Genomic DNA, 25477 nt, shown 5'->3' on the forward strand with positions numbered 1-25477 from the left:
AAAGGGGGGAATAACTCATGCCTTAAAAATGCCTTTGAATTTATACATTAGTAATAATGAGGTAATCATGCATTTAGAATGATTAAAATATGTATTTCAGTTTCACATTGAAAACCTCAAGTTTATGAATACTTATCAATCCAGCTCCTCCTTGTGTCAGTCAAACTTTTTTGTGTATGTTTTAAATGCTAATTGTGTTAATAATATTAACTTCTAGGATGATGAAGACACAAATGGAAGTAGAGGATGGAATGGATTTGGATGATGGAGGTGGAGAAATGGAGTCCCTTTTGACTATTGTTGAAGAAGAGGAAATCCTTTTACTTTGGAACAATAGAGAGGTATAACTTTTGATTAAAAAATGAATGTATATTTTTACAAACACTACTAATTCTCGTTCACATTCAAATGTGCACCCTGCAGTTTTCCATTATATTATTCATTTTCCACAAAAATTGGTCTAATAGATAGGGTATCAATTATGAATAATTATTACTCCGCAATGAAATGAGCACATTATTACGTTTTGGATAAAATTAGTTTTTTGTATACATTTTCAACCTGCTATTATGTTACATTTGAATGCATTTAGCTCTGAAAAGTTGACACCTGAAAATAATAACATTATGATTAATAGAATGTAATCTCCATCCTACTTTGTTAGAAATATTTTATGAAGGCTTCGTACCACTTTTTCTTGATGCACCCTATAAAATTTGTGCCTTCAATTATTCATAATATTGCTCAATACTGTTTGATACTAACTGTAATGCACCAAATTTCAATTTTTGAAACAATTTTGTTTATTTGAAAGATCAAGTAATCCTTGGAAATATTTTATACTGGAAATAATTATGCTTTTTTTTGTTCAATAGTAATATTGCATTTTATTTGCCCAAGTATCATGTTACAAAAACATACAACAAAGCATTGAACTCCCAAGCACTAAGATCATTTGACCTATATATATTTCATTATTAGAAATCCAGGAAGAAATATCATTATTGATTATGATTATGATGTGTATTGGTTCCTAAAAGATATATTTGATACATGTTATGGAACGCATCAGATCGATTGCAAAGATTCCAGATCAACTCAATACAATTGCAATTAGAGTTTTAATACAAATGAAAGTCACAAATAAAAAAATAAAACAGTAGACAGGAGCACTAACAGTGTACGTAAGAATAATTATTTTTCATTGGAGAGAGACATGAATTCATCCACATAATAGAATTGATGTTCACACTGGAACTGGTAAAGTTTAGGCTTAAATGACAAACATGCTTTTATTTCCCTTAGTTTTCGATGTAATAATTTCAGGAATTTCACACCAGCATAACATACATTTGAATATACAGCGGATTCTTTTATGATGTTGTATTTAGCAAATATATTTATGGGAGAGATATTATTTACAAATTATTATTCAAAAAAGTTACTGTTTTATATTTGCCTAGTGTGCATATTTTTTGTTAACTAACAGCATTTACCATTAAAACTAAAAATTTTGCTTAATTCTATACTTGTGAATGTTTTCAATTTTTAACTCCTTTAATATGGAATGAATGTTAGTACTAAGATACAGTGTACATAGCATCCATCTTCAGAGTGGCTGTATATCTGGAAAACCTTGAAAGCCTGGAAATGTCATATTACGAAAGTATCTTGTAATTCTTGTATAATCATGACGACAACATTGTTTTTTATGTGCTGGCAAATTAGCTTGAATTGCAGTGCTATTGTAGAATGTATTTCACTCATATGCCCCACTCTATGTTTGATTGACCTCCTGGCAATGGCCAAAACCTTACCCTTGCCTGAATGTACTTGATTTATGTTCTTTCGTCTTTCATTATGCAGGTGCTTTTCATAAGAAAAAGAAGCTTTTCTGTATTGAAAATGGATAATTTTATTCTCTTTATGAAGGAATGGTTTCTTGATATAGTCTGGACTGTATTTTATAAAAGGCAGTGCATTTATTGTAGTTTCATGAGCCTATACATATATATTTTCAGTTGCTGGATAAATTGCAAATTTAAGCATGGAAAACCTGGAAATGGTCTAGACCCATAAAATGTCCATGGAAAATATCATTTTATACCTAAAAATTATAAAAGAGGAGGGTACAGAAGGCTCTCATTAGAATGGCACTTGGTATAATGTTGTCTTTGCTAGAACATCAATTCCATTGAATCCTGGTCCCAATCTATTTCAATAATTATTTTGTTAAATGCTTTAGTTACCTCTTTTGTACATTGAGTGAAAGGCAAAAGATTTGTCCTTGAATAAACAGACATCTCCACACTTAAGTAAATGAAGAAATTCAAAAAAGATACTTTCTCTTATTAGGAGATCAAAATTACTGCAAATGAAATTCATTAAGTAAAGAGTTGCAAAGAAACAGTTGTTATGTTTAGTTAAAAAGGAGTAACTATGAACATGAAAATGCCCTATCTTATTTTTCATAACATGGCCTCAACATGCATTTATAATGATGTTCGTTTTGAAAATATTGGTGATTCTGTTGTTAAATTAGCATGAGTGCAAGTATTTTGTGTTATTAGGTGAAATACACCTTCTGGAATGTTAACCAGGATGAAATATGCTGTTGAAATGTAATTATTGACCTATGAAAAGAATAAAATTAATTAAAAAAGTAGTTTACCAATTAAGTTAAGTTTATAATGGGTGCAAACTGGGCATTTTTACATTTCCAAGCCTCATCTAACCAGACACAACCTGACACCCCACACTACAATGAAGCCTTCTTCAATTCTGCCTACTGCCTAAATTCCATCTTACATGCCTATCTGTATTGCCCGCTTCTCTTGCCCAACATTCTCTTTTAAATCAAATTCTCCAACAGTCAATCACTAATCAAAATTAGTGCATGCATCTCAATTTTCTTGCCTGCTTTGAATTTATCCCAGCATCCCTCTCTCCTGATCTATCACACCTTGTACTTCCTATTTCTTCTTTTCTGAAATCTTGCACAATTATGCAAATGAATAAATGTATTGTTATAATTGTAATTGTATATTTCTTCTAATGCTTCAGAAATCAATGTCCCTTGGAGAGTTGTCAAGAGGTGCCAAAGTAGGGACAAGAGAAGATCAGGCAGTATTGGACTACTATAGACATCAATTAGATTTGTTTTCCAATATGTGCCTGAATAGGCAGTATTTAGCACTGAATAATTTATCACCTCATTTAGACATTGACTTGATTTTGAAGTAAGTTAAAGTAAATGACATTATGCAATGGTTAAATTTCATATCTTATTCATGCTAATTCATCTAATATACTCTGAATTGATTACAGATGCATGGCTGATGAGACTGTTCCATATGAGTTGAGAGCTTCATTTTGCAGATTAATGCTTCACCTTCATGTTGATAGGGATCCTCAAGAGCCAGTGACACCCGTGAAATATGCTCGGTTATGGTCTGAAATACCTCCAAAAATGTCAATCCATGAGTAAGCACCTTGGAGACTAGGCCATTAAAGCCTTTATATTTTATAAAAAATGCCAAAAAAATTCATTTGGAATCTTTTCCACAGTTATGACAGCAACAAGACTCCAGACCACAATAAGGAAGCTGTGAGAGCCAGGTTTAGTTCCACTATCATGTTTGTAGAAGATTACCTTTGTAATGTCGTTGCAAAGATGTGGAGTTTTGCAGATCAGGATCAAAATAAATTGACCTTTGAGGTATTATCTACTTCTGGCAATCTAAAATCATTTTGAGCATCTTGGATTTTCTAAGTTTTTTTATTTTTTATTTGTAATGAATTTTTATAATCTATCTTTGCAGGTTGTTAAGTTAGCGAGAGATCTTATATATTTTGGCTTCTATAGCTTTAGCGACTTGTTGCGATTAACCAAGACACTCCTGAGTATTTTGGATTGTGTATCTGAGAATGAATTCATCAATGGCAAAATTCCTACCGGGGACATTGACTGTAAGTTAAAAATTTTTGTGTGACCTAATTAGATAGTAACTTAATTTTTAACTTTGATTTTCAGTGTACAATTTTGTGTGGGTTTACTTGTATAAAAATATCTATGGTTTATAAATGACAGCGGGCTAAAATGAATGTGAACAATGAGTGATATTGAATTGGGTGATATGGTCATCTTCCCTATTTTTCTCATTTTATTGTTTCAGTTCGTATATTAACACAATGTGTTGTAATTATGAAAATGGCAGACAATTAATGACTTATTCGTAAAACCACTTGTTACAACTGTATATTGGCTGTAGAAATTAAATATGTGGTCCCAAAAAGTACCCCAAATATATTGAACAGGAAAAAGTGAGACGGAATAATTCCAGATGTAATATTATTTGTTTCGCAACATTTTGAGACCATTTCGTTTTCATCAATACCTTAATGTCTCTATTCCTGCAAAAACCACACATTAACTTTGGTAAATCTTGAGATTTGTTAATTTGTATTTAGAATCTTCTGTACCTATCCTGTTCATGCATTAAACTGGCGGACAAAATATGTACATTAGATGACTTGTGGTAACACCACAGATTTTATAGATATATGTTGCTAGTGGCACCCAAAAAGTTTATAAATCTTCTGTTCTGTAGTGCCGGGGTGGATTGGATGCCATGTAGTGTATGCTCAGTATCTCATAAACTGGAATGCATTTGTAGGGTGGTAGAATCAGGGATTTTTGCTGTCTTGTTGTATCAAGGCTTCCTTGGCATCCTTCTCCTAGGACTTTCAATTCCCTTATACCTAAACAATTTCTATGAATAGCTGTATTTGAGCACTTCAATGCTAGTTATTTGGGGGAGGCCACTGATAGCTGAGGTCGCTTTCACCATTCGGAATAGGTGGGTCATTTTGTTGGGGTATGATTTTCAGGGTTGGGGAAGGGTGCTAGAAGGATGGCATCTGTATTAGCCTAATCTTAACATATGGTATCAAGGGATTTAAAATTTAAATGCCCCATCAAATGGCTGGCATACTCCTCTTGAAGTGCTGTTCACATGGTACACCAAGTATCAGAATACTACCAAAAAATCCTGCCAGCACTAGATTTCAGACTCAAGGCCTCGGGGTTGGAAGTAATGGTTGTTACACTAGCCAAACAGGAAGCTGATCCCCCTTAACATTTCAGTTCCTCTTCGGAGGATCTGGATGACTATGATGCAAAGTATTGCTTGGATACTATTGGCTCTAATTAGTGCATGGGTACCTTGAAGTGTTTGAGTGAAGTAGTGAAATGAGTGGAATTTACTCTTTGAGTTCATTAATTGCCAGTTAAGTCTAGCTATTTTTGGCATTCTTTTCCCAGTCATATATTCATTATTTCAACAATTCAGAGTATATTCATAACCTCATAGTTTCCTGGTGCGTTCAGTGTTCTGTTAAAGCTATAAAACTCAATAAAAGTGGACAAACAGATACTTTGTGCGATCATTAAAGCAACTGCATCAACTTTGTTGCTGAGGTGAGACTTAGTTATGAAATTTTTGAGAGGATGCTTTACTTCTACTTTATGACCAAGGAACTATTACCTAGGTTACTTAGCAGAAATAGAATCAACATCAGTATTTCTGTTCAAAGATTGTTTGACTGTAGCCTTCTACTCTTCATTGTTCAATCCTCATTCCATTGAATTACCTAATTACTCTTTCTAACATTCCTCTTTATTTTGCCTTTGTATTTGTTCCTTGGTCTTCCTTGTGAGCCTTTCATTTAAATGACATCATACTTATCTATTCTTGCATTGTAATTAATCAACTGTGTCTTTGTGAAGTCCAAACAGCTGAACAGTGCTTTTTATTCACTCTTCATTTTTTAGGAGCATGGTTATGTATGACATAACCTGATAAAATCCACTGTCTACTATAGAAAATAATTGCAATTCACAATATTTATGTAGGTTGTGCAATATTTTAATGACCGCTATGTATTTTGTGATCATTTTAATTAGTTTTTGTATCAAAACTGACTCATAGTTCTGCATATCTTCTTCTTGGGTCATATAAGCTATGAATCAAACTTAATATACTCTTAAAATGCGTAAAAATCATACAGGATATGGTTTCGTGGGGGGGAGGGTGAATGACCTTTAAAGTTTCTTTGAGTTGTATGTTATTTCCAGGGAGGTAAATTGGCTTCAAAATCACTTTTGATGGGTTTGAACTAAAAATTCTCCACTCTCTGGTTTCTCTTGTGCCAACCTATGTACCATTGTAGACATGCATGGGATTTAGATAATTTGCCTATCTCTGCAGTCTACTCCTATCTTCTGCAACTCATTCATTAATTGTTCCCATTGAATTAGGTCCGCTGCCTAAATGGAATCCACAAAATGAAAATATGTATTAATAAGCTCATGTGATAATGGCAGTTCTTACTGCGCTGCCTGTTGCAGCCTCTTCTGATTCATTTTCTTCTACTTTTACTGGTGCCGTCTTAGGTTGATAAAATCTTGGAATAAGTTCCCTCTTCCTCTATTCCAATTTTATTTCTACAATTTTTCACTTACTTTTTTCATTCTGCTGTGCCAAATGCTCTTTATAATTTATCATTAATTTGATCTTCAAGGAAAACCTGGTCTTTTTCCAAAATCCAGCTATGCTTTTCATGTTATGCCAAAACTAATTGCTATGAAAGGTACAAGAATGTCAACACTATGGAGTTTTTGTGATCATAATTTTGTGAAACTTCAGTATTATTTTTCAGTCAGAATTTTGCACCACAATGGCAAATATTGTTTTTCTGTATTCAAAAATAAAATTTTTGTTTTGAGATTCAAAGGTTTGCTACAAGCTGGGAAAACATGAAAGGCTTGGAAAATTTAGGGAAATATAGTACCACATAGATCTGGAGAAGTCATAAGATAATCAAGGAATTCATGGGAGTATCAACTGTGAAATTTATGATTTTAGGGAATGAAAACCTGGAAAGTTTTGCAATGCTTCTAATATGATCGTTGCGGGAACATAAAAAAAATAAAACAGATGTTAATTTTTCATTTTCAATATTAAAAATCAGGAATGCAGACCTATTGCTAATTTAAGCATAGGGCTGAATGAATTCTCTCTTATGTTTCTTATTATATAGCTATAATCCTTGTGGTTGTGTCTACCTTTTCCTGTCTGTAACCCTTTCTCACCACACATTTCATAATATGATGCCTTTGTATGCTCCTATGTTTTAAGTTATGCGAAATGGTCTTCCATGACATTACATTAGATTAGGAACATTTGTGTTATTCATGGATATAAGTATTCCCTAGTCTGACTTTTTTTCACCTTCTTTTTCCTCTAGTACGTTACTGTAAATGTGCCATTATATCATTATTTGTGAATAGGGATTTTTAAACCACTTCCTGCATATTTCCTAGCTGACTGAGGTAATAAGGCTGGAATTTTGACCTGTATTGTATATTTTATATCATAGTCTTATGTAAATATAAATGTTGGCATTCATGTAATTTCTGTAGAGGTGTAATGTTTTCAAGCTTGTAAATATAATTTCACCTTCATAAAGTGTAAATCCCCAATTTCACATTAATTTTAAATGAGGTGATATATCTGGTAAAAATACATGGTCACATCAATTGCTTGCAAGTCTGCTATTATATGAAATAAGGAGGAATTTTAATAATGAAATGGTTTATCCCTGAAAATGATTTTACTCTCTTAATTAGTTCTAAGAGAGTTAAATTTCAATGTGGCATATTTATTTCCTTATAATGCTCCAACTTGGTCTAACTCAGTACAAGAAAAATAAATGCTTATGTTTAAGAGTTTTATTTTTTAGCTTCAATCATTGAGCAGTAGTTTTTTTTATTTCATAGTCTTTCCTGTTGAATTTGAAGGAGATAGAGTAGATGGGAAATTATCATATTCAATCCAGTTCCATTAATGCATGTTATTATGCCATTTGTAATACTAGTTATATTCTTGGCCATTCGCAGCATAGCCATGTGTGCATAATATATTCCTTTATAATTAAATGTGAAGATTTACTAGGAAAACTATTATTAAGCTATTTATTTGTTAGTTGAAATAATTGGAATGTAAATTGTTTTATGTCAAATTTGAAACATCAAAGAAGGCAGATAAATAAGATTTTCATCCATAATTGATGCATACATTGTTTATTAACCTACATTCCTAATAATATCTTTACTTTTAAACCAGAGCTTTACAAATTTCATTGAACAATCATATAATTACTGTCACATGCAGATAGGTTTGCATGATTAGTATTAATTTGCAATAGCAAAATATAAGATTTAGAGTATACATTTATGTTTACCAAATTAAATATGTGCGTATGCTATTCATCAATGCTGGAATGGCAAATTCGTAGTAATTCGCTCTTTGCATCATTCTCTTAAGCTGCCCCAATTGAAAATGATGAAAATGAAGGTAATATATCTTTTTTTATCACAAATGACCTTATTTTTAAAGGAAGTGCATCAATTGGAAGGAATGGATCTGTAGAAATATTCACTTAATTATAGCATTTTAAAGTCTAACTTAATTGCCTGTTTGGAATGTACTAGACGTATTTTCAAGTCCATTAAGCTATCTGGGTGTCCTTTTTCTGATTTTGAATGACATAACTCTAAATCAGTATAATTTAAGAGATATCTAGCCAGAAATGTTTAATTGTGTCATTGGAGTTAATGTCTTGTTCGTAGTGTCAGTATTTTAATTTCAGCCTCTTAAATATTAGCATTGTCTTGGAAAATGAATAATTAGAAATATATAACAATGCCTTTGGAATTGCAGAATGATATATCCATGGCTTCATAGGTAACCCTCAATCTTTGTGGATTTGGTTTTTAGCTCATTTGTGACTTATTGAGAGTAAATAGGCAACCATGATTACAGTAATTCCTACGGCTTCAGTCTATAATAAATTGCTTAGTTTTGAAAGACAACCTTCCACCTTATCATTAGAAACTTTTGTCTTAAGTATGGATCACCATCTTTAACAGCTATTCAGAAATACGTTTATAGAGTTGGTTTAATATTTGAATTAGCAATAAATGAAAGGCAGTGATAGGTTAAGAAGTTCAGTTCTTGCAAAAGGTGTCTGCTCAATTACTTTTCAATTCTAAGAAATTGCTTACTTATGCTAGCCAGTGGTCAGCAGTTATGAACAATTGCCAAAAAGAGGTAATTCTGCATTTTTATGATTCACTCTTTGAGGAATGTGTATGCATATTTTGTGAGTTTTAACTTGTGAATTACTTATGATTAGATTGAGTAACAATAATTTTGATTGATACAGAAGCTTTTGAATTAAAGAGCATTGACATGTTTTGCATTAAACGCCCTAGTTATACCTAGATTCATTTGATTTCAGTTTGTTTGCTTGGTATGGAAGGGAGCTATCTGTATGAAATTCTCATCATATAGAATATTCTTCTGGGATCAAGATATTGTCCTGAGGTCTGAAAGGAGGGTTTAATCCTCAATTAAATGCCACATTTATTTTTAAAAAACTTAAAAGTTATTGGAATATTAATGTGGAAAATTAGAATAGAATCTGCAGTTATGTATAAATGAGATGTTTAGTTGTATCAAAGCTAAGTGCCTTGAGGAAAAAGTTAATTCTGGTGCCTCCACGAGATATCAACTTCTTGCTTTTCTTTTGTAGTGTCAGAATGGAATAATGTATATAATTGTATATATCTACTTGCTTCACCTGGCATCGAGGATAAAATGAGGCCACACTAAATTATAGTAACTGGAGGATCAACATGTAAAACATACACTGTTGAAAAGAACTCTGTTTTATCAAATAGTTAAGACGTTATAGGAAAATCTTAGAATGTGGAAATTCTTTGAAGTCTATTTCATGTCAAAAATAGTTAAAGCAAGTAGGAGAGGAATGATCAGTCTCAGTTGAAAGCTAGAACAAAGAAACAAGATGTCAAAGTATTAAACATCGATAGAACCATTTAGCAAAAACCAAAATTTTTTTCAAATTTTTCTTGTTCACAGACCTGAAGACTTAACTGTAGGTAATTCCCTATTTTTCACCTGTGCTGTGATTACACAGGGTGTGGGTGAGTAGTTACGCTCTCCTTTATGACTTCTGGATGGACAACTTTTCCCACTGCCTACTTATTATAAAAAGTTGGAAATTCCTGGTCATGAGTTGTAGCTCTCATATTTCTCCTTCACCCAGGGCCTTGGGTCCTTCATTCATGGTTTCCATTCTCTCTTTTTTTTTCTTGAGATTTCCTACAATGTATGCACACTTCACTTTTTAAGAGTATGTGTGTGTAGAAAGATTGAGGGTTGCCTATATATATGAGCATAAAAAGTATTGCATGGCTTTAAATATCAAAGGATTTCTACTGTGTCACTTGAATTGTAGCATTAATTTTTCCAATAATTAGTGGATAATGTTGTCAGAAATTGGACTTGGGAGATTAATTTAAACCAAATAAACTTGATATGTGTCAGATGTGATGAATGTGATGTGATGGCCCAGTGGGTTGAGCATTGTGCTGCTGACTGAAGGGTGCCAAGCTCCAACTGTAGGTGATGCCAATGGACTACTCCCAGATAAAATTCAAGTGGTGTGAGATTCTCTTTACTAGAATGTTATGGGAAACTGAAAGGTGGCACAGGAGAAGGAACTAGATTTTGACATCCTGTAGAGCTAAATTAGGGTGGCCTCACCTATCAAAACCTAACTTGAGGTCGATTATTGTAGTTTAAAAAAAAGAGATTGTAACATTACTTTCTCATTTATGATTCAATTAAAATAAATAATTGCTTATGTCAAACTCTACAGTGTCTGTTACTTACATTTTAATTTTACGTAACCTTAACCAATTGTTAATATATTTATATCCATTGAAAAAAAAGTCATCTAGGTGGAACTTTTGGGAAAATTTGCCAGTATTGCTCACAGTGGCATTGACCCTCAAAGGGTTAAGATAAATCATTATGTTTTTATCTTAGATATTTATGACATGACATCCTAAAATCTTGGCAATCAAAAAATAAAGTACATGTGACATGCCTTGGTTTCAAAAAGGCCTTCATTCAAGTTTAACAAAATTAGCTGGCGTAAGGTTTGAGCTTGTGTAGAATTAATCACAAATTAATACATTGGGTTCCGGATTTTTCCCTTTCAGTATAAATAAAAAGTAATAATGTTTTGAATAAATTTAGTTTTTGAAAAGGAGGCTGTATCCCCAAGGGAGCATAATTGGTCTTCTCCTTTTCCTCATCTACATCAATGGCATTCATTATAAAATAACTGGCAGCATAAGATTATTTGGAATTGATGCAGTTATTTACCTAAATATTAGGAAGAAGTTGGAATCAAGAGCCTCTTTGTTGTGATCTCAATAATAGTTCTGTGGGCCATCAGGGGCTGGGTCTCCTGCTAAGTCTAATCCATTTAACCTAACACTTACAAACTAGGTGGCCTACAAAAATATAAGCATATTAGGTCAAGCAAAATACTTAAAAGTCTAATATTGAACTTAACATTAGGATAATAGATTAAGATCATCTCCTGACCTACAGTAAAGAAACTTGACATAATCCAATATTTGGTGTGGAAGTATTTAAAAGAAAAAATGAAGGTGGTGTTATTTCATAGTAGTTAGAACTCACCTTGAATATGTGTTGAGCATTTTAGAGCTTTCACAGAAGTATCTTTCTTTTTTTGAGCAAAATGCAGAGAAAAGTGGTCCACTTGCATACTCACTATTGCCACTGAGAGGAAAGCATGGAATATCTTCTGTAAATTCTGGCATGGGAGCCTCTGGAAGCAAAAAGATAAAATGTGTAAATGTAGTTTAATATGTGCTGGATAAATATAATATGTATGAGTTAATGCTTACAAAGAAGTAATAATTGGAGTCACTTTTTGCATTGCTATGTTGCATTATGCGGAGAAGTTAAGATAACAAGGTTTTGCCTATCAAAAATCAAGACTACATTAATCAATGTGAAGGTTGGTGTGAAAGGTGAGGTTAGAATTAACCTTTTAATTAGTCATAAGGCATTTGACACTCATATAAGGGGGATTTTCACATGCCATAATATGACTAGTTCCTTTTCCGGTGCCACTTGTGATATCCTATAAAGCACATTAAAAATAATGCAGCTTATAGCTGAAGGTGCCCAGAGGCATTGACTGAATTTGGACCTGGGCCCTCTCATCAGTAGTCTAACCTTCTGCCCACCAGGCCACCATGCTATCTGAACCTAGATGACCAACCCTTATCTCCTCACACTACACATGTTTTCATAGCAGTAGAGTAATTATAATCTTCCAAACTACCCAAAAATAAACTTTCTCCATGCTCATGCTTGTGCATGATGAAATCACTTTGGCTGGTGGCGTAAAATCTGCCAAACACCCTTATGGTGGCTTGTAGGGTAATGCATAAATGTAGATAACAATCATTTTCAGGGATATCATTTTTCTCTAGCACCAAGGTGATAATTAACACCAATGATGGTCTTTTCCTTCACAATAATCAAACTTCTTTTGACTGTAGAATAATAGTTATTGAATGTCATTAGAAGATTGTTTTTATCTGCTTGTTAAAATAAAGTTATAGCAAAAAAAAACATATGCATTATATGAAATTTCTTTTAAATAGATTTACACTGTAGGAACCCTGTTGAGTAATCTTGTTAATTTTTTTATGTCTCATTTAGTTTATCATTACTACAAAAATTGTAGTCGGAAACACTTTAAAAAAGCCTTCTGCAAGTGCTTTGCCTCTCTCTCCTAGGTGAATGAACTGGTGAATGAAAATGCATGCAAGGTCCTAAATATCCATAAAATGTTTGCATCTTGCTTGAATTACTACTATCAATGTACCAAAGTTCACCATCTCTTGCCGAAGGATGCAATATTTACCACTGTTGCAAATAAATGAGTTTGGAAAAAGTAGTAGTTGAAGAAAGTTGAAGTGCGACTAATTTTGGGACATTGGCAAAATGCTAGAGTGAAAAATAAGTATTGCTTTAATTAGAGAATTTTAAAGACAAATTGTTGATGCATTGAGAAAAAATGCTTGTACCTTTAGATTCAAAATGAGAAATTGATTTTTTCTTCTTCTCTTTACAAATTCATTTGGTACTTTTTCATTCCCTTTGTCTTTGGTGCAGAAACTTTCTCGTGAACATTAGACAAAACAATAGATGTTTTCTTGTACATACATACATTGTTGATATTATCCAAGTCTTAACCCTCCTCCGAGTGCTAACAATTCTTTCAGTTGTATAACTCATAGGCATAAGTAACAAGTGTCATGCTTATTTCAGTAAATTTTGTAAGAAAGGAAAATGTCTTACTTTTAGTTCACCATTTCATATACTTAATCTAATTTGATCAATGATTATCCCAAGAGTGACATTCATCCCTTAAATTTTCTGTGATGTAAGCATTTTTTATTCCAAGGTCTTGCATTTACTTTCTTGCTTGGGTTTGAATGACTAAATGACTCATTACTTTCTGGAAATCCTATATGCTTACACAAACACCCTTTACTCTGTTTACAGGGTAGGCAAAGTAAAAAAAACAAGTCATTTCAGGTATTTATTCCCTTTTTTTCTACCATTTCAAATTTCTACCATACTGCTCTGTTCTTGAATATTAATTTGATCTTCATTATATTCATGCATTGTTTCATACCTGTTCCTTGCTTATATTTAATGTCTTGAGAATCCCTTCAGCTACATTCGCCTTAACTTTCTCAGTCTACCCTTCCCTTCAATCCATTTACTCAACTCTTGTATACTGTATATCCTGGCCCATAAAACAAACTGGCACACAAGATGCACTGTGATTTTCATGTTAGAATTTTTGAAAAATACTTGGATCAGGCCAAAAATAATCAAAGTTTTTTGATGTTAACATTTAATGTGAAGAAAATGGATTTGTTGCTTTAAAAAATTAGCATATCAATGCTGATTCATCGTAGAATCCTTGAAATTCATCACTGCTGCTAAATTATTTTCTCTAGAGTTGTCACTTGCCTCATGCACAGTGTCATCTTTACTCCCATCTAGCACATTGCTATTCCTAAATTTTTAGAAAGATATTATGATAGTCTTACTTACTCTCTGCCAGGGCTTTTTCAGCCAATCACAAACAAAAGAAATCGATGGCCATTTCATTTATTTATTGCTTTATTCACCATAAGCTGGTTCAGAATGGTTTCGTCCCGTCAGCGTGATGTCATGAGTTGGTACCTTGTAACCTTTCTTTTGTATTAAAGTGGAGGAGGTCTTCCCAGAAAAGTCAGCAATAGACATACCTATAGTTAGTTTTCTTGCTTTAATGAAAGTCATTTTTGTTGAAACAGTAATCACAATCTTCCTGTTATTTATTATCCAGTTCTTAACATGAACTCAAGCTTTGGCCATTTAGGGGAGCGCATGCAGGTGAACTTTTTACATTCAAATCTGCTTTTATTGAATCCATCTTTAGCTGCCTACATTCTGGTATCATCTTCTCTGTTGGTCAGCCAAAACACCTTTCTGCTCCCATGCTTCTGTGTTCTAAAGCAGAAATCATGACTACTAAGTTTCAATACAATACAGTATGACATTCTGGATCTCTTTAGATCCCATGATATCATTAGAATTTGAATTTTTTACGCAACAATAAATTTCTGATTCATTTATCTGATCCTAAAATTCAATACAAAATTTGTATTAAAGGCAGCCGTTTTCTAATCCTTTCCAACACTGCGATACTACTAAAGGTTGAGTGGCTGCTGACTAAGAGTTTATCAGGAGAGATACAATGTGTTAGCAGAGGGGCACCATCCCCATTAGCCCAATGCACATAAGTTTTGCAGCAGCACCACATTTGAGACATAAATAAATATGCTGAATTGTATAAATTAATGATTTATTTGGGAATTTTTTGAAGAAGTACTGTCAAGGAATTAAAAATTTAATTGCTTACTACTGGCTCAAAGCAGTAATATTATTGAAATTTGTAATAAAGGCTAACATTTTGTATGCCTGAGGTGGGAAAAAACACTTGCCATTAAGTATTTTTTCCCAGCAAATTGACTTGCGTCATATAGGCTGAAGTAATTATAGCTGTCTATCTTCAGCCCATTAGGTGCAGGATAATTTTAGAGCTTATTTTGGAGAATAAGAAGTGCATTTTATGGGATTGGAAATATGGTATCTAGTTTTTTATTCAAATCTTATCATTTCCTTAAATATGACCAAACCAGGGCACTGAACTTCTCTCATACTTGTCTATTACTATTTATTCCAAATTTAATTCTTTCATTTCCTACTTATTCCTTACCATCACATTTGTTAGACCTTTTTCACAATTTTGGCATACCCAAGTGTCACTTCCATACAACATTTTGGGAAGATTACCCTTTATGCACTGCAATTTTTTCTAGCTTAGAGAAACATTCAGTTTGTGTATACTCCACATACTACCAACAACCCTTCTAATGGCATTTGTACACCATTTAGATAATCTCGTATTTTTTCTTATACCATTTCTTGCTAACATTCTGCCAGCATGTACTAAGACATCCTCTTGGTTAATCATCTCATCATTTAAACACACTTTGACATCATAATTCCCATTCTCCTTATTACACATGACTCATCATTTTATATTCATTAATCCTTTGATTTCATTCTTTTGTTGCCTTATTAAAGTCATCCAAGGCTTTCTTTAGATCTTTGGGCTCTCAGCCATTGATATAGACCATCATATATTTAGGTTTTGATTCATTAAACCAGCATTACCCATGCGTCAAGCTGTTTATTACCCTCTCATATGGCTGTATTTTTAGCACTCACAGAATATTTGACTTCTTGATCTCATCCGGTACCACATTCCCAGGTGTTAGAGTGTCAGTCTTCTCACTCTTAGTTTGTCTATTTTTACCGGTCAATCAATTAAAGTCTCTTTTTTAAATCTAGCCTTGGCAATCTTCTTTTTCATTGTTTTATTTTTCTTCTGGATTACTGAGTGTGCATTTTTTCCGAATTATATCTTAGTGGCACTCCCTATTTTTTCTTTCCCCCTTTTTCTCCCTAGTGGCACTCCCTATTTTTTCTTTCCCCCTATGATAGGGGGATTTTACGTCCTTGGCCACAGTCGATAAAGTTTAAGTTTATCAAGTCATATTTCCCTGCAGCTTTCAATGTTAGATTGTCATTCTCATTGCCATATCCACTCATGATAAGACAGTAGAAACTTGGAGTGAAATATGATTACAGTGTAAATCACACTGTAAATGATTATAAGAAATCAGATTGTAGGATGGGACTATTAGGTTTTTGGTTTTATGTTGAGCTCTGTTTAATAAATTATAAAGCTAGAGTTCATAATCACCTGACCAGTTGGATGGAGAACACCATATAGGGGAACCTCCCATAACAAGCATAATTCGTTCAGGAATATTTCTCATAATGCAAAACACTCTTAAAAGGAATCAAATATTCCCATATAAATTAATGTGAAACACAATTATGGGTTCCAAGAAAAACAATAATAAATTATGTGCAACATATGTATATTTAAATAAAATTATATAAAAATTGGTTAGGATGGTGAATAATATTTATATTTTCTTCTGTCGCAGAATGAACCAACCTGGGATTAGAATTCAATTTGTTAAAAAAATAGAATCAATAATTAGTTTAAATGATACATTCTCAATTCTTTTTACTAGAAAGCAGTTGAGAAACTTTTTTACCGACACTTCAAAATTTTGTGAAAATGCAACTCTGCATTTTCATGAAATAAATTTCTAGCACGCATAGCCACTGCTCTATTAGGATTATACTTCTCAATGAATAATGCAACAGTTTCTCATGCTTTCTCGTGACCTCCACATCACATTTTGCCTGCCTGGCCTAAAAAATTTGGCTTGTGAAATTTCTGAATGGTAAACAAGGAGAGGCTTAATATTCAAATTCCTTTGACAAAGTTCTAGAAACAGTGGGAGATACTGTAGCAGTAACTTTTAACGGAGTCATCTGCTAATATGCATTTTAATTCAACATTTTCAGAGTTTAAAAATCATTTGTCTTGTTGTTGCATTGAAATTCAAATTCCTGCTAACATTGGCAAAATATAGCATCGTGAGACTGTCTTTCATTGGCTTGTGGCTGGGCAATGCATTCTCCTTTGTTGTTTTGTAGGTTTACTTAGGCATTTTTTCCCAGAAGAGTCCTGCATCATCACGATTAAAAACCTGTTCTGGCAGGTAACCCTCAGAATCTACGAGCTTCTTGAAGTCTCCGATGAAGTTCTCTGCTGCCTTTGAGTTGTAGCTCACTGCTCCACCATGCCTCTCACCGTTGTGGATGCTGGTTCTTCTCCTAAACTTCTCAAACCACCCATGGCTTCTTTTAAATATTTCTTTATTGGACAGTGAGTAACCTGGTGCCTTCTTAATGAGGTCAGCGAACATCACTTTCACCTTCTCACAAATGATGTCCTTGTTAATAGCATCACTTTGCAATTGCTTTTCGTTTATCTACAGGTATATGAGAAGCAACCTTTCAACATCATTGAGAATACATAACATCTGCGTAGATATTCCAGTCGCTATCTTTGAAGCATCTATCTCCTTAATATTGTTATTGTTCTCGAGGATAGTGCAAATTGTTCATGTTGACTGATTGTATGTGCATGTTAAACCAGCCATGCTCACACTTTTTTCTTGCTTTTCAATGATTGTGCATTCCAGTTATTGCTATTTTTATTCTCTCATTGTGTCTTCTTGTGGATTTATCTCATGATCATTTTATAACTATGCACTAAACATTATTAAACTTTGCACAAAAAAATCCCAACAAATATGTGTAAACACAAGTTTGGAAAAATGTTTGACCACTAGTGATACCAACATGCTAGCGGAACGAGTGCTAAACACAAACTAAAGCAGCAGGCATGTAATCACTCTGGATATTCTCCTCTCCTCATCACTTGTTATGCCAAAAGCTGTTTGTTAAGTGAGTCATTGTTTTACAAATATTTTTGCTCATTATGTGATTTACTCACTGTGCGAGGTGCTAGTTAAGCGAAGTTCCACTGTACATTGTTTACCATACCATATGTGACGGGAGACACAGGCTTGAGTGGTGAGTGTGTGTCATTTTGGAAAACAAAATCACCTGCAATTCGATTCTACTAGGGATTTATTAGCAAGGATTGTCTTCAGAATTGAGTGGCTGTAGAGTTTTATAATGGTTTAATTTTCCTCATTTTTGTAATGCATTTTTACCTGAATGTTCTAATTTTGACCTGGAGTGCTTGGGTTTTCCATTCTTCTTCTTTAACAGTTGCATAGCTTCAGGCGTGATATGGTGGAATTTGTACATAATAACGAACAAAGGATGAAACTTTTCCAATAGGTTTTGATTTATTACATGACTGGTTTTAATGTGCTACATCATCTTCAGGTTGGACCTGCAGATGATGTACTACATTGGAACCAGTCATGTAATAAATCAAAATCTATTGAAAAAGTGTTATAATTTGTTCATTATTACTTCTTTGTTATTGTATAGGATTGAATTAAATGTGATGAAACAAAAGTACACTCTTTATCAGGCATAAGGCACTGAAGATGATGTGCAAAATTGCCTGTCGATAAATTGTTTGCCTAAATATGTAATATGACATTATGAAAGAATGCACTGATAGCAATATAAAAACCATGCAAACACTTGGAAAAAACTGATTAATTTTCAAAGATTCCTCTACCTATTATATATTTTGTGATATATTTTGCTGGAGAGGAAATATACATTGAACACGAAATTTGTAGAGATGCTCCATGCATTGAAGTATGACAATGAGGGCTGTTCAATAAAGGATGATACATTTAAAAAATCTACCTATATTAGCCTCCAAATTTTGATGGTTGATCTCAAAATAATTTCCATTAAATGTAATGTTGACATCCTCGTAGTACAATATTCTAGACCAAAAAAATCTCATGATATAGTTTGCTTAGTGATTTTTGGAATAATATACAAGAGGTGTGAGAAGGAAAGATTTGTACAGTGAAAAAATTACTATGGTATATCCAGCCCAAATTGCCAAAATGTTAGAGGTGCGGTTTGTAATAACAATTTTTTCAAGATTTAATAAAAATTGCTTTGACTTTATAAGCATACCCCAAGGTCATCACTACATTTGCCTAAATATACTACATAGAATGCATTTTAGACAACAATGGTCATTTGCATTCAGTGATGTTTCTAAATGTAATTGGTATATGACCTAACATACTTGTGATTCTACACCTATGGCTTTTTATTTTGGATAGAGATTGAGTGTTATGACTAAAAACTAATAAAAATCACCAAGTTTCAAGTGATTTGGTATAGAAAATCTTCATTTGATTGATCTAAAAGAGCACATTTATTACTTTGTCAGTCCCAGGATCGGTTGGCTATAGCTATCAATTGTGAAATAGGGAAAGGTAAAGTTGTGATATGAAGGGAAAAAATTTAGGGATCATGAAGGACGATGGTTTGAGAAATATCTAAGTTGTAAGCTTATTTTGCAATGATTAAGTTCATCATATATATTATGCCACTGTATTTTGAAATACATGATATGCTCTCAGATACAAATCATCAACACTCCTCATTAAATAATTTATTTGTTTTTACACAGACTCCCTAACTTAGAATATTGAAGCAACTTTTATTGCAAAGTGTTGCTAAGAAATCTTAGAAATTTATCACATAATTATATTTGTTTATACGATGCCTAATTTTCCGTTGACTTTAATTAAATTCATTCAGTTTGATTTAATTTTGACTGATTCACTTTGAAGTAAGTATAAGTAAGTACATAAGTACTTTTTGTGTATAAATGGCAACTAGGCATAATAATTTGATCTTAAAATGTGTCATGATGGATAGGTCTTTGATACTCTTTGAGTTAATAATGCAATTTTTTCAAGATTTTAGTGTGTCAAAGCAACCTTAGTATTGTTGTTATCAGAAAAAACGTTTTGTTTGAACTCCAGCCCTGATTATATTCTCAAGAGCCTGTTGAACTGGGAACATAATTATCAAAGTGACTAGTCACTAGTTTGTATGATGTAATTTATGTCAAGCTTCTCCTATTGCTATTTTATTTGTTCAGTATCGTATGAAAAATCCTTAAAAACAATGTGAAATTGAAAAGATCATGATCTATTTGCAGCAGAAGATAAGATTCCTTACAGAGATGAATGAATTCATGGGTATTTGTTTACAATTTTGCATGTACCTGGTGAATGTTATTAATTCATTATGATTGCTTGCTTCCAAATGGAAGCCATGTCTAGAATGAGTAACACCATGTAGCTCATTTTTAGGATGGTCATGTAATATTGAATTTGATTTCTGATAATAATGAATGACCTTTTGCAAATATTTTTTAGTAGTTTTATGGAGGTGTATTGTAGTTTTGTGTTTAAATGTTCAAAGTGCATAGTAGTTTCCTTTTTTGTTGTATAAAACTAATTTTTTCCATGAGTAACTTAATGTTTATCAATTAAGGTTGTTTATTCATACATTTTACTTTTAAAATAATATTTTCACTTTGTCATGCCAAGTTTTTTTTTATTTTAGAAGTACTGCTGTCTTCTTTTGAAAGAATAAGTAAAATATTTAGCCTCAAAATATTTCATATCTCACAGATATTTAAGTAAGGCCTATCATTTGAATGAGAAAACATGTTATATATTGAATGCGAAATAATTTAAATACAGTAAACAAAATTTTATTAGGTTATTGGTAGAGAATCTTGAACAATTGTGTAATTTACCTTACAATTTTTAGGTCAGAAAGCCAAAGTTCATACATTTTTCATTTAATTTCAAATACTCTTTACATCATGGTAACTGTGTCAACGTTATGATTTTAGAGACTGATCAACTATTTACAGTCATTTTTAAGAAGTTAGATCTTGCTTCTCAATTCTTTATGATTTCCCATTATGAAAATGTGCTTTATGATGTAATCAGTAAAGAAGCTTTCGACTTACTTTTACACTGAAGGCTAATGTGGCAATTATGCTTTCTTATTGAAATTTCTGCTGTATCAGAATTGATTGCTCCTTTCATCATATTTTTTTACAATAAATGTTTTTAAACAATAATGTTCATTGCATTGGCACTTATATGGTTTACATTCATGTGATTTACACTGAGGTGGCCTAAACATATTATTGTAGTGTCGTGGCATCTCCTGCAGTTCTTTTAATTTATCTATTTATTTCTCTCTGTTGCCTAGCACTCTTTTAACCTGTACTTATTCCATTTTCTTTAATCAATATCATGATGAATGACCTATTTTAGAAGCATTAGAGAATTGGGTAATGTAATTGAACTCCAATCAATATTCAATAAATTCCTGTTCATACACGGATATAATGCATATGTATATGAGTGTGTGCAAAAAAATTATATATATATGCATATGTGTATGCATGTATGTATGTATGTATGTATGTATGTATGTATGTATGTATGTATGTATGTATATATATATATATATATATATATATATATATATATATATGTATATATATATACATATGTATATATATGTATATATATGTATATATATGTATATATATGTGTATATATGTGTATATATGTGTATATATGTGTATATATGTGTATATATGTGTATATGTATATATATGTATGCATATGTCTATATATATATGTATATGTATATATATGTATGTATATATGTGTATATATATATGTATATATGTATATGCATACATACATACACACACTCATACTCATGCTAGTGCATCTTTGTGATTGATACATGAGAGCACTGATTTAGTGCCTTCTCTTTATTGAATATTATTCCTGTGAAAATGTAGTAGATTAAAAATTTTTTGATAAAACTTGTTTGGCATCAATATTTGTTTATCTTTGATTTTTATATATTTATGGATAATTCAATGCTCTTTAATTGTCAGCCGTTTCTAAACGAATTATTACCACTGGTAAAAGAGAATTGACTATGTTATCCATATATCTAAGCTGTAATTCATGTGATAAGTTCTGATATTAGAGCCATTACATGTAAGTCAATGGAGTGTCACAAAATGAAAGATTGGTTAAAATCATGAAATAATCTTCTTTTTTGGTTCTAATAAACACACTGTGGGTAATTGAATACCATTTGTGGGAAGAAATTATATTTATGATATTATTTCTTCCTTCCCTTTATTGTGAAAATATTAGGCACAATTAATCCTCTTGTTAAATAGTTATGTGGTAGTATGTGGATAGCCTTATGTGAACCGGAGTGATTCCTATGCTTTCCTGCATGGAAGTGTGTTAACTTTCATGGAAGCAGTTCTTAGATTGTGATGTTGTGATGAATCATTTCTTCCCTTGCAGTGCATCATACCATATTTACTAATACTATTATTTATTGAGTTCATAACTAAAGACACTTAAAAGCAGATAAGACAAGGATTTATTTAACAGCATTGGAAGCCTTAAGTTCTAGGAATCTTACAATAACTGTATTTTTTGTTTTATTATTTTATTTAAGTAATTTTGCTTTTCCCTTGCACAATCATTTCAACTCAACAATTTGCAATAAATATATAGTGTCTGAGCTTCCAAAATATTTGTCTCACTCCTTAATATGCTATGGCACTGAATGTGTTACTCCCTTTTGATGCTGCATTGATTTGCATGAACTAGATGTTGCTTGCCTGCTTGCATGATGTGGTGTCTTTACATGTGTAAACTGTAGCAGAAGGGGGAGTTTTGCGCTCCATTGGGGATATGGGTGCTGTTATGACCAGCTTAACCCTTGGAGCTGCAGGACTCGGAAGATCTGTCATATCTCCAGCAGTGCAAAAGAAGCCATCTCACCTGAAGAAAGAATACCCCCTAGTGATGGACACCAAGCTGAAAATAATTGAAATTCTTCAGGTAATTATATAATTTAGTTAAGAAGTATGAAGTTTTTAATCAACCTCTGATCATGCTTTAAATCCACGGTATTATTTTTAAATGGCTTTTCTGATAAATAAAAAAATATAAATTTACAGAAGTATGTTTTTATGCTCATATTAGTTCTAAGATTTTGGAATATTTCATTTACCTTATCAGAGATTACTTAAATTTTTCTTCATCACTGCATAAGCTAATAAGAAGCATGAATTCTCTGCTTTCTGCTGGTAAGTGCTAAAATATGCAGACTCAAGTTGCTGATTGCTCACGACTGTAGATGAGATTGAGTCATGATTCCATAATGTCTAATCACTTATGGGCATGGCTAGGCAGTAGTTGAGCTGTTCCAAACTCATAAGTTAGACGATCACAAAATCTATGCATAATTCATTTTTAGCACTATTTTCAACTGCTATCATCACTTTGTCATTTTGCATAAATGTGTAAAGGTATGGAATATCAATTCATTGACATAATTTTAAAGTTACTTAGTTAAAATTTTAGGGTGCATGGCCATGAAAAATATTTAAAACATTTGTGGTATCATTAGGTTCTGTTGGGGACTCTTAACAGTGCTGGTGAAGTATATTTACAATCTTAAAATTCTAAATGCGATTTCTTATCACTTTAACCATCATTCTTTGCCCTAAGCCAGAGTGTTCATCTATTCATATGAGCCACAGCCAATAGTAAAAGACCTTATATTCGTTGGATCTTTTTACAAGTTCTTGTAAGTGTCCAAGTCTTCTTTGTCCCAAGAACTTACCTTCCATTATTTGGAGATGAAATTGTCATTTTTTATTGTTCACATTTTTGATTTTGCCTTTTTATCTATTTCACTCATAATAGTCTCATATCTTGACTCATTTATTTCCTTCAACACAACTTAATTTCTGAACAGAACTAATTGATTTATACAGATTATATTTTCACTATAATTATTCAGGAGTTAATACGTGGAATTATTTTGTTTTTTCCACTGTGGCTTTAGACTTTTTGTATTGACTTTAAGCTTCTGTTTATACATTCTTATCTTAGTCTTAAATACCTTTTTGTGTCTATTTCTATGTGTAATGATTTTGATATCATGTTTGAACTTGGTGTGATATACTTGATTCCCATTTACTATGATTTATTTAATATCTACCATCTTGTCTGTGTTAGCTTCTTTTATGAACAACATTGGGGCATTCACATTTCAATTCTCTTCCAAGTTTTGCCCTTTCCATGAATTTTTGTTATAGCTATCTACTGTGGCTCACACAAACTCAGTCTCATATGTCTGCCTTTTAAATGGAACCCAAATTCCTGATTGCATGAATGGAAGAGAAGTTTCCACACTAAATTATCAAAAGGTTTTTTGTTATCAATCAAAGTGACAAATTTTTCCTGTTTGGTTGAAGCATTCTTCCAAGAATCATGCATAATGATAAAATTTTCCATTTAATTTCATTGTTGTTTCTGAATCCATAATAATCTTCATCTTTGAGTTGTTTTATACTTTCCCACTCTTACACACAGAGATCATGAAAAAGTGGAAATATAACCTGAAAATTGGTAAATATTTTAACCTGAAAAAAGTCATAGGGAATTGTTTCTTCCTCATTTCATTCTCCGAGGGCCATGATAAATTTCTTTATTGTTTCTGCACATCTTCCTTTGATTTGTTCAGACAGCATGTTTAATTTCCAGTTATACCATGCACACAAAGTACATTTTACATAGCAGAAAATTAATGCTCTAGTCTATTCTACCACCATTTTTTAGTATGTAATCACAGATCCTTGAGAAAGTTACTAGCAATAACTTGGAATCAGAGAGAGCATTTCACCTGCACATGAGTTTTCTGCTATCACCATTTAAACAGCACAGATCGACTCTACTCTCTTACTATAGCTTAGTGTGAGTGCATGCTAAAAGTGGTGTTAAGTTGTTTTGTGGTTTTTTCCTGGCAAATGACCAATCATACACCATTGTATGTATGTTCCCTATTGGTGGACACTTTAATGAATATCTGTCTCTGAATTTTTAGCAGAATTTAATCGTGCAAATACCAAAGATGAGTCTTAAGAAGCCATTTCCCAATTTTTTCAGACCAAAAAACTCAATCAGATTACAAGGACCAATCAGCTAAAATTTTGCATGCATGAAATACTGACAAAGCGTACTAGTAATAGTGTGGGATCTCAGCATATTGCATCCACCATCCCTAAATATGACTTGATTTAGTGGAGCCTTGTGCAATGACATAATTAAGTGTGCAATATTTATTCATAAGTGAAGCACTTGTTATGTGAAACAACATTTTCCTTGCAAATTAATGTAAAATATGATAATATGTCCCATGCCAAAAAAAATAAATTATGTAAAAGGTTTTTTTAAAATTATATATATATATATATATATATATATATATATATATATATATATATATATATATATATATATATATATATATATATATATATGTATATATATATATGTATATATATATAT

At 32.3% G+C, this 25477-nt stretch overlaps 1 protein-coding gene across 4 annotated transcripts in view; it reads left to right on the forward strand.

The window, feature by feature from the left end:
• Nucleotides 1-25477, forward strand: part of Itpr (Inositol 1,4,5,-trisphosphate receptor) — a 207545-nt gene that overhangs the window by 112463 nt on the left and 69605 nt on the right. For all 4 annotated transcript variants that reach the window (XM_071582736.1, XM_071582737.1, XM_071582738.1 and 1 more), the window contains exons 13-18: nucleotides 218-341; nucleotides 3064-3239; nucleotides 3328-3483; nucleotides 3568-3718; nucleotides 3822-3969; nucleotides 22779-22960. In XM_071582736.1, coding sequence (XP_071438837.1) covers nucleotides 218-341; nucleotides 3064-3239; nucleotides 3328-3483; nucleotides 3568-3718; nucleotides 3822-3969; nucleotides 22779-22960 — 937 coding nt within the window. The remainder of the gene's footprint in view (nucleotides 1-217; nucleotides 342-3063; nucleotides 3240-3327; nucleotides 3484-3567; nucleotides 3719-3821; nucleotides 3970-22778; nucleotides 22961-25477) is intronic.

The sequence above is a fragment of the Hetaerina americana genome, unplaced genomic scaffold (assembly GCF_022747635.1).
Source record: "Hetaerina americana unplaced genomic scaffold, ioHetAmer1.1.p SCAF_12, whole genome shotgun sequence".
In the NCBI taxonomy this organism is placed as follows: domain Eukaryota; kingdom Metazoa; phylum Arthropoda; class Insecta; order Odonata; family Calopterygidae; genus Hetaerina; species Hetaerina americana.